Source organism: Molothrus aeneus, chromosome 11, assembly GCF_037042795.1.
Source record: "Molothrus aeneus isolate 106 chromosome 11, BPBGC_Maene_1.0, whole genome shotgun sequence".
In the NCBI taxonomy this organism is placed as follows: domain Eukaryota; kingdom Metazoa; phylum Chordata; class Aves; order Passeriformes; family Icteridae; genus Molothrus; species Molothrus aeneus.
Window position 1 is genome coordinate 12,238,077 of NC_089656.1, and position 11,135 is coordinate 12,249,211.

An 11,135-nucleotide genomic window follows, 5' to 3' on the forward strand; every position below is an offset into this window, starting at 1 on the left:
TTACCTAAGTCTGATTTTAAGCAAAAAGAAAATTTTGAATACTACTAATACAAAAAAATCCCTACTCTGTCAACCTTTTACCTACATTTCAAACAGGTTTACAATGGTGCCTCACAGTCCTCACAGGCTGCTTGCTATCAGCTCAACTCACAGAGCAAGTCATTACAGCCTGAAAGACAAGGTTGAACATACTTTCCAAACTCTAGGTTTAATTAATGCCATGACTGCAACATTTCCCAAAGTCTTGATATAAGCACAAGCTCTCTCTCAGTGTTCTATACCTCCCCCACTCCCACTCACCTCTGTTTCAAGGACAAACTTTCATTAGCAATGTGATCTTTAGCACTGGCTCTATTGACTGTAATGCTTGGTACTGCTCTATTTACTCAACACTACCTCATTGTTTGTAGTACAAGCTTAACCAGTTGTAGGAGAATAGCCAATGCCTGCAAAATTAAAACATTTTTTTCTTGTAGGCTGTTTCTCAAGGTTTTTTTTTCTTAGTAATACTCAGGGAAAGTAAAAAGATGAGGCAACACCAAAAGAATGAAGAGACACTTATTATCCACAACCCGGTTTCCTGCATGATTTTCTCATGCTCCTGCTTCTCCATTAAACTTCTACTGTAAGAATATAATAAGCATGGACTTTCCTGAGTAACAGCCTTGAAATCTATGAAGTATCTTTGCTTATGTAAGAATCCAAGTGATTCTTGATCAAACCCTTACAAATATCAGCAAAAGAAAGTCAACCTTTCTTAAATTGACTCTGCATTGCTTTGTAAATGGGGGAGTGTTCCCTTTCTTGTACAAACATACTTTCACAAATACATAAAGGACAAGTGGAATTAGATCCCTAAATCAGTTTGCCCTCAATCTCTCAAACTTTCAAGTCACAGATTAGGGCAAGCATCAAAAATTGATAATGACTTAAAAGGAAAAATGAGAGTGAGAAACTATTAGAGATATGATTTTAGCAGTTCACAACTGAGTAATACCAAAATTTACACTTGGCCTTCCAAGGGATTCAGACCTGGCCAACACAGAACAAGGACATTAATGGTTCCACTATTTGGATGTTGCTTCCTCTTACAGAACTACATCCTCCCTTTCAGGTAACTTACTGCTTCCAAAGCAAGTTCCTTGTGACTGGAAAGACTTGACATGAATTTGTCTGAATGTGAAGCAATTCACAGCTCCTTGTGATCAAATCTTAGCATCTGAGACTTACAGAGAAAGGGTGTTGATTTATATTTTCTTTTGTTTCTTTAAGCATAACCACAAGAACTGCAGTTTTCTTCTGCACTTCATATTTACAAGGTGCCATCTCACATACTTTACAATAATATGAAGTCCTGTGTAAGTTTAATTTTGTTGTAAGAAATAACACTGAGACACTCAAGCTACCAATCAAGCAAACTGCAAAACTCTGTCACAGTCACATTCTTGTGCCAGTTATGTATTTCCAACTCTGTATCTCTCACCATCCCCCTCCAATCCAATGGGATTTGATTCAAGAGGAGATTGGTGTGTTAGACAATGTCTCGTGTATTTCTTAAGCTGCAAAGTTAACTTAAATCAACTTTCAGCTACAATAAGGTCTGGTTACACAGCAAAACTTCCACAGGGGTTTTTTCACTTTAATTTTCAAGTAACATTACTATAGTTTTACTTTCCTCTTAATGCAATTCACTGCAACAGACTTACTTACCAGGCAAGTAAACATCTAAAGAAGTTACAGCAGAATTAATTCCACACACTGCCAATGTCGACACAGCTCATTGTAATGCTAAAGCACACGCTTACATTTCTCTAGAATAAGAGCCAGAGAATGGAAACCTCACTGATTAAGTTTTGATTTGAATTCAATAAGAATGATAACAAAATTCAGAGACTGTCCTAGACCTTTAGCAACAGAACCTTTCATTTTAAGCTAACAGGTGTCCAAAATCATCACAGGAGCCAAGTTTTGCAAGAAGAAATACAACTGTTTCTTAACCTTAAGTTTCTAACCAATATTTTAGTGTTAATAAAATATCCATTTCTCAATCCTTTTTTGCCACACTCTTCCCACTGCAGCTCTACAAAGAAAGTCAGCAGGAGGAAAGAGAAACCAAAATATTTTGAAATAGAAGTTTGGGGGAAGTGAGAGAGTTGGTTTTAGTTGTTTTGTTTTGTCTCTGATCAAAAGGGGTGATCATTTCAATTTCAATTCCCAATACCTTTTGCTTAATATTATCCCATAACTCATATCTACCTTTACAGCATGTGGATTTAATGAATGAGGGACAAATAAACAAAGCAGCTGTTTGTGAACAAAGCAAGAACAGAGGTATAGAAGGACACTGGAGCAAATTGTGAACAGTTTAGAGAACATCACCACAGATTTATCAGAGCAAAGCACTGAAATATGGTTTGTAGAACAAACATGGCTTCTGACTCAAGACTCTCCTAGAACACATGTCAAGGTGTCTTTCAGAGCATCAGTATTTCCTCCTTTTTATTGGAATAAGGTTGTAGCTAACAGAAAACAACATGATATCTCTGCAGGAAAGAAAAAACTTTGTCAGAGCAGAGAGGAGATGGCAAAGACATGAATGTGAGGGAAAATTACTGGTTTTGTTTCTAATTAAGAGACATCAAATTTTCACTTTTAACCACAGAAATTATAAAATGAGACTGACATGAGGATTGACATTATGATGCTAAAAAATTAATTTTTAATCAGCATTTTTAGTTCTGGCCACAGCACTGCTTTGCTAGCAGTATCAACTCTAGCAACTGTACATCAGTCTGAAACCCAACTGCTCAGAAAAGAAGTGCTGCAAGAGTTTGACAGAGACATTGCCCTCCTTTGGCAGCACTCAGCTACCCAACCATATCTATGGTTATATATGGTTTTGTATAACCATATGTAACTGAAAAGTGATGGTTTATTGAAAGGGGGAAAAAATAAAGTAAACCAACATACAAATTGAGGAAGTATGCAACCCTTTCAAAATGCTACCAGAGGAAGAGAGAAACAGCACAGGTTTGCAGACAAATGCACACAAAATTTTCTAAGCTGCTTCCATGTTAACTTCAAGAACAGATAGAAGCACTGCACACATAATTACTGCCAAAATCATAGAATGCAAATCATAGAATCATTTAGGTTGGACAAGATCTTCAAGATCATTGAGTCCTACCATTAACCTGACAGCACCAAGTTGACCACTAAACCATGTCACTAAATGCCCCATCTACATGTTAAAATCCTTTATGCTTCATTTATTCCTCAGCTACTTTTGAAACCCCTGACAATAATTCATTAACACATTTCCAGTGACTTTTTCAGTAGCTATTGAGAGCAAGTTAGAGGAAAGAAGTTCAAAGTCCCTGAGCATCATGCAATCCAGCAATCTTTGTATTAAAATGCTTCTACCCTCTATTTTGCTGTCTTTCAATGATGTTAAAAAAAACCCACAAGAACAATTTCAAGAGAAATTCATGTATTCAAACATAATATTATAGCTGTAGAAACATCCAAATGTATTAGTGACACAGTTTACAAACATGGCACATCACTCCCTGTGAAGACAGGCACCTCAAGCTGTTCTGCAAGCTCATAGTAAAGTTTATTTGTCAATATATGCTAATCCCAGACTTGGTAATTAATTGCTACTGTTCCACTTCACCAGAAAATGTAGCAACATCTGCTATCACAGAAAAGTCTACTCATATCCTCAGACCACTGGGCCAAATTATTTACTTTTCATTAATACTGGCACTTTGAGTTTTAAGAGAAGATAGCCCAGCTTGCCAAGGCTACCACAATTTTATGCCCATAAGAAAAAGAATACACAGCTTTAGACAAATTCTTTTATCTAATTCTCTGCTCATTCAGAAGTGAAACGCACCTAAATACTGGAACAAAGCAAAGGAACCTTACTATTTCCTACAGGGAATACTTGAGGAATTCAGATAAAAGTATTGCAGCCTTTGGAGAAGCTAATGTCACTGCTTTTCCACACAACATAAGAGAACACAAGTGCTACCAATAACAAATGGATTCCCATGATCTACATACGCCTATTTCTGTATACACATATATATATTTAATATACATAACAGAGCTGTTTATGCTATCAAGTCTTTTCTGGCCTTTTTGAGGGAACAGATTTGAGTGTTTCAAGAACAATGTAGTGGGTTACAGAGCTGGGTAGTGCTGAGAATTTGTAAAGACAAAATTAGTTTATCTAGGACATCAACAATAGAATTGCAACCAAGGTTCTGAAAAAAAAAAAAGTTAGCCATAGCTAAAAGAACAATAAAAATCCACACTGCACTGTCCTACAGCTACGGGAAGCATTAGCACATCCGTAATTCCTTACAGTAAATACTGGTGATATTCCAATGAGAAGTATGCAACATAATTTAAGCAATCCTCATCTACATTTCTCAGTGAAAATAGGGAGCTATTGGATGATAATAAATGTGAAAACTCTACATAAGGCTACCTGCACAGGGCAGGTACCTGCACAAGGACACTCAGGCCTCCTGTAAGAGCAGGAATCTATCACTTACCTACCCTGAGAACCTGAAGGCCCTTGTGTCTATCAGGAAATCCTCATCACTCACTGCTGATGCCAAACCAAGGCCACAGTTTCACATAAATTGCTCAGTGCCCTACCTGTCTTAAAATGTTACCCTCCTTTCACCCACACCTTCGTGCTACGGCTGCCCTTGGGAAAACTTCCTAATTGGCCACATGAGCATCAGACAGAACCACTCCAAACCAGAACTGCCTTCAACTCAGAACAGTGCCCTGCTCCAGCTCCATCTGCAGCCCCAAAGACTTTTGTACAGGCAGAATGCAGGAGGGAGGGCCATGTAGCAGCACCTGCCTAAGTGAAAGCTGCCACTGAAGTGCTCAGGAGCAGAAACAGCTTAAGCTGGTATCGCCATCAAACATGTTGGATCATGAAAACACAACCAAAGGGTGTAGTTTCACAGGATGTGAGCTTGGACAGCAAAGCAGTTTTAAGTTCCCACCCCATCTGCTCATTTCAGTGATCCTGTTTACAGCACAGCTTCACAAAGGGTTTTACTGACACAACAAAAAGATGGCAAAGTCTGGTGTAGGGCCAGGGGAGAAGTTGGCTTCACTGCCGAAGCCAAATCTTGTGAAACGACACCCGAAGTGTTTGTTGTGGACAGAGCAGCCTGTCTGGTAACACTTGCCAAAGATTCGCCAAACACCTGCTCCAAACCACCAGAGCTCAGACCCAGCAAATACTCCAAACTCTGTTAGATGTTTTATTGTGGTGATGCAGTCAACAAATAATCTGAAGTTGGAAGATCAACTGTAGGACTCAAAAAAAAAAAAAGTCACTCGCATTTTCAGATTTTTCTGCAGTTTGAAGACTGAGAGGTGTATTAAAAATAAATTTTAAAAATCATTTAACCAAAATGAAGATGTGACAGCTGGCAAGGGAACCAAGAAAACGTTCTGCTAGCACTTTGTGAGGAAGAAGCTGCAGAACAAGTTTCTCTTAAAAAAAAGGTTGTAACCGGTTTATCAGGTTAGAGGAATTCATGAGTTCTTCCACCTCTCCCCCCATCCCATTTGTTTCCAAAAGCTCATTTAACCAGCTTGTTTCTTGCTGAATTTGCTGAAAATAAATTGCACCTGCAGCTCAGCTGGATGATCAATAGGCATCCAAACATGCTTGAGGGAACTGGCAATTTGCTATCACCTGATAAAGTGGCAACCATTCAGTATTTTCAATTTGAGCATTATTTAGGGGAGTAGTGGGGGGGGAAAGGCCCAGCTTTGTCTCTCTGTATAAGAATATGAATCAAAATATTCATTGGTGTATTTGATTCAGTATATTCAATTAGCAAGACAAGGAGAGTCTTTTAAACAAATTTTTAATATTTTAATATCAATCCATAGATTAAAATTGAATGTTTTTAGTGGACCCAAAAGTAAAGCCAGGTCTCACATGAGAATGTCTCCCTTTTTATGTATATTGTTCAAAGAAAGATGGTAATTACAGCTAAATACTGCAGACAGTTCTCCAACATTATTAACTCTTCTTAGACATCCTTTTTCAGGAAGACATGCAAATATTGCCTTGCATAAGGAAAGTAGCATGTCTTAAGGCAAGTCATGCTGATTCAGCCAGGTTTTCTATATGGGAAGGATTAAGAAATCCACAACACTTTCAACTTCATATGGGATCTTTATCTTAGAGCCCCCGTGGCTACAATCAGAGAAGCACATGAGGATGGCAGCTTTTTGATGACAGAGTAATGGGGCTGAGAGAAAGGCAAAGTTCATTTTGGTTTTGCTCTTTAAAAGCAAGGTTCCATTCCTACAAGGTTTCAGAGAGCAACCTGAGAATAACTGCTCTCCCTTAAAAGCTTGAAAAGCGGGGAACTATTAAGCTACAGCAATTAACTAGAAAAATATAAATAACATGCTAAATAAGCCAGTCCTGTGATTTGAGGATCTAAACAATCAAACTGGCAAGAATGTCCCAGTCATGCAGGAAGAAAACTATTCCCTTTGGTAAGTAGTGTAGTTGATACATGTTTAGAGGCTTAGATCACAGGCTCAAGAGAGTTCCAAATACACACTTGAACAAGAGATCTCCTACTTTGTTAAATAAAAATCCTCAATTTTCTACTCAGTAGCATTTTTGCAACATCTCAGCAGCTGTGAGTTCACCATTACTGGTCTCACATCAGAGGTAAGTTATTAATACCATTTTGAACTAAATACATCAAGCAAGGGGCTCCCAAAGGGCACACATTTTATAATTTCAGGTTAACTATTTTCCTGACATTTGTACATACTCCACCCTCACAAAGGAAAGCTATCACAACCCCGCACATCACCTATGAGAAAACACAGATGGATCCCATAACTGCAGTAGTACCTCTGGAATCAAATACTTGTTACCCTGGGCAGGTACAGTATTAAAAACCTTGCAACAAAACATACAGAGCATATGCTGCAGCAAACAGCTTGGTTATTTGGGGGCAGTGCGCTTCAGGACTTTACCTTGTATAATTACATCAGCCAAAATTTATTGATAAGGAACCCTATTTCAGAAAATTTCAAGACAAACTCAAGCTGTGCAAGATGAAGTGCTTGGTTAAAAGCAGAGTAAAGACTTGACCACAGACTACAGGCCTTTGGTAGATCCCATCATTGCTGGAAAGTGAAGTATATAGCAATAGAAGGAGACTTTCTGTGGTCAGGGGAATAACTCCAGACCCACAGAAGCTGATCTGCTGTTTACCAGCTACAAATCACTGATTCAGAACCACAGAATGCTTGAAGTTGAAAGAGGACTCTGAAGCATGGATAAAAGTTACAATGGATTTGTGCTCAGTGGTTCTCACTTCCCTCTACATGTAGAGATTGGGAACCCAAGGCAAAAAACCAGAAGCAGGCACCACAACTTTCATTTACATGATTGAGATGTGTGCTAAGGTGAGCAATTTTCAGCTGCATCATCAATTTTCTACCACAATCCAGGCAGGGTGTGAAAAGCTAATTTCACGTACTCTATAACATCATCTCAAATCAAGGTACAAGTCTACTTCCTTTTCCTCCTCCACTTCAAATAACCACTTCAACTACCTGTTGCTTTTGCTAATCAAAATGCTTAACTGAGAAAGAAAAAAAAACTGTATGTGCTGTCACCTGATCCTTAAAATACATGATGCAATTAAAATATCCCATGGACTTGTCTTCAAAAATGCAGAAAAGGATTTACTAATAAAGAATATGGGGTTTTGCTTTTTGCCACCACTGCAAGTGGGAAGTTGAATTAATTCTTTCCTAATTCCCACAGGAGTCAGGATACAGAGGGGAAGGGAGAAGAGTTTAGGTGAGGTGTGTTACAGAAGACTTATGATGGAACTGGCCACATCACAACAGGCATCCAACAATTAACAGCAAAATCATTATTTAGTTGCATAGATATGCAAACAAAAAGGAAAAAAATTGTTGTTTTTCAAGAGTCTCTACCCACCTACACACAAAGGTAGTATTTCCTTTTATTTGCTAAAGCAGACCCACCTACAGTGCAATTTACGGCAATAAGATACAATCTCTCATAAAGTATTGGGTATAATTAAAGTGTGTCTGTTATAAAGGTAAACAGAGCGTACTAGGGTAAGCTGTTCCAGATGTCTTTAGTGCAAGATCTGGGACAAGATCAAACCTGCAGCTGCACATTTTCTCAGGGGTTATTATGGAGCTTTAAAAAAAACCAACCAAAAACCCCAAAAAAAATAAAAAGAAAATCACCTCTTGGTCCTGGACTCTAACAAAACAAATACAAGTAGAACAAATGCCACTGCAGCCAATGCTGACAGATTTTAAGCCACATAGAAGTTACATGTTCAAAGACACTCCAGAGTGTAGTGTTAACCATGCAGTATCAAAGAGGGTTAGGACCAAGTCTGCCAAGTTATCTGTGTCACCAGAAATTACAGCAACATGAACCTGTTCTACTGCCTAAGCAAGTTTCTTGCTGAAACACACCTACAAATGATTCAGACAAGGTGTGGAAAGGCAGGTTTATATGTTACACAAAAATGCACTATTGTATTTTTCCATTCAAGCACATTTCATGCATAGAAAGGACAGTCAAAGTAAGCAAACTTTTGGGAACTGCATTATGTGTACACTATTTGCACTAAATTTTTTCAAGTAGCATAAGTCCTCTTGAGCTGTAAGTATCATACAAATGTTAGATTTACTGGCTCAATGTGATATTAAATGAGCCAAAGAGCAAAACTACAGACATTAGAAAATAATCAAACCAAATCACTTTATAATCCACTCATTAATCTCATCTGGAAAAGAATGATACACAACAAGCATATCTGATGTTACATTAAAGATCTTGAAGATTTCAGCTGATTTTAAGAATAGCAAATGAGAAAAAGTTTATCAATACCCATTAGAGCAGTGAACCTGTAGATTAGAATGTACCATGTGAAGTCTGAAAGTTTGATTAGCACTGCTTTATTAAGCAGTACTCTTACTGGCCTACCCTTTCAAAGCTTAAAAGAAACTTGGAATAAAAGTAGACCCATCAAAAAAAAACAGAAGTCAGATGTTCCAAGGACTCACAGAATCAACTCAAATAATCTGGTATCATACACAACTGTTTCAGATTTATGGAGTTCCCATTTCAAATGGTTCAGGTCTCTTTTGGGTTAGCTTAAAAACAAGCACAAAAACTTGCTAGTGATTTCAAAGTGAAAGACAAAACTAAATTCTGTTTCCTTTTTCAAATCCATTAAATCTCATTCACAGGCTTCACTCTGAAGAGCCCCTGCTCCCAAAAGAAGCACCTCACCTGTTGAAGAACCCGGTCCAGTGGTTCAGCTTTGCCCAGTCCCTCTGGTGTTAAGCCACTGACTTCACGACACTGGTCACTTAAGTCCAAGTTGTCTGCTTTCACCAGGGATTTGTGTAGTGTCCCTACCTAAAAACATTCAAGAAATTATGGACAAAAGTGAGCAACAATAGAAATAGCTCTTTCTAGCATTGTGTTGAGACTGCAGAAAAATCAGAAAGGTGCAGTATCACCTCCCGATAAATGCCAGGAGAAAACGCATTTGTCTATTTCACAAATCGAAACCTTTGGCCGCGGTTTCTCTTCCCTCCCACCCCGGAGAGCCACGCTCTCTGCTTCGGAGTATCCAAGCCCATTTCATGGGAGGCCTTTTGCAGTTAGCACCGACTTTTCGGGAGTTGTTACATACAAAGGGAAGATCACTTAATATAAAGGCAGTTTCGTGAATCCACTAATGAAATTGATAGTGCTGTTTGTTTTATCAAAGCCCTTAATCTCTAGGGAGTTATTTATGATAGGGCTTTTGGGGAGAAAAAAAATACTAGACATGACTTTTAGGTTGGCCTAAGAATTAAAAGAAGTCAATATTCTCTTAAAGGTTATCCAAACATTGGTTAAACAAACAAAAAGCAGGCCCAAAGGGTCCAACGGTGACCGTGAGCCGGCTCCCAGGGAAGCGAGCACGCTGGGAGCCACCCGGGGGAACTTTTTGTTTTAAAGCTTCAAAAGTCCGTAGACATCCTCGAAGCTGCACATGATTTAAGACGGACGGGGCAGTGGGGTGTGGAAGCGGTCAAACTTTCTTGAAAAGTTACTCCTTCCCTGAAGACGGAACAAAAAGGAGCTTCCCGAGCGAGCGGCCCGGGCAGGGAATGAGCCCCGGGCAGGGAATGAGCCCCGGGCAGGGAATGAGCCCCGGGCAGGGAATGAGCCCCGGGCACGGGCCCCGCGCCCTCCCCTCCCCTCCCTTCCCTCGGTGCATTTGTGAAATGAACAAACGGCTCCGGGCAGGCGGCGATGCCCGGCACAGCCCGCTCGCCCCCGCCGGGGAACGCGCCCTCGCCCCGGATATCGAAGCCATACCTTCTTGTTCTGTAGATCCACAACTTGCCACACCAAGAGAATTAGTTCCCTCTCATCCGAACCCAGTTTAGCCCCATATGCACCAGCTGTTGCCCCAAACAACACCACCAAAGAGTCACTGTGCGAAGCCGTCATGACCACAGGGGGAAACAGCTACAATCAAAAGCAGAGGTCAAAAAAAAAAAAGAGAGGGAAAAAAAAAAAAAGAAAAGCAAAAGAAAGACACACTAACAAACAAGAAAAAAAAATTAAACCAAAAAAATCCCACAAGGCTCACCCCCTACCTCCAAGTAATCAAAGGGAAAAGGAGCGAACGAGGAGTCACAATATAAAGAGGAGAGAAAGAGCTATTTAGGCTGTTGGAAAAAAAAAAAAACATGGAGAAAGAAAGCTCCCATCTCTACCTGTTCCCGGTGATCTCCTTCCCGGGGCCGATTGGGAGGTGAAATTAGCAAGCTGTGGGTTTCTCTCCCTCTGACATCATGGCAGCTCAGTCTGGGCTTGGGCTTGGGCTTTTTTTTTTTCTCTCTCTCTCTCTTTTTTTTTTTTTCCTTCCCTCTTCCCCTTCCCCTCTCCTGAGTTACCTGCCCTTGGTGCAGCTCATGTGACTCTAGTCAATCTCCCAAAGGGACAAGGCCATTGGGCCTCTGGAAAAGGTGTAGGAGGGACGGAGGGAGAATCAACG

The 11,135-nt window shown here is 39.7% G+C and overlaps 1 protein-coding gene across 1 annotated transcript in view; it reads right to left on the bottom strand.

Moving 5' to 3' along the window:
• Nucleotides 1–10,585, bottom strand: part of ESRP2 (epithelial splicing regulatory protein 2) — a 41,380-nt gene extending 30,795 nt beyond the window's left edge. The window contains exons 1-2 of the mRNA XM_066557430.1: nt 10,451–10,585; nt 9,368–9,496 (exon numbers count right to left, since the gene is read on the bottom strand). Coding sequence (XP_066413527.1) covers nt 9,368–9,496; nt 10,451–10,585 — 264 coding nt within the window. The remainder of the gene's footprint in view (nt 1–9,367; nt 9,497–10,450) is intronic.
• Between the last annotated feature and the right edge of the window lie 550 nt (nt 10,586–11,135).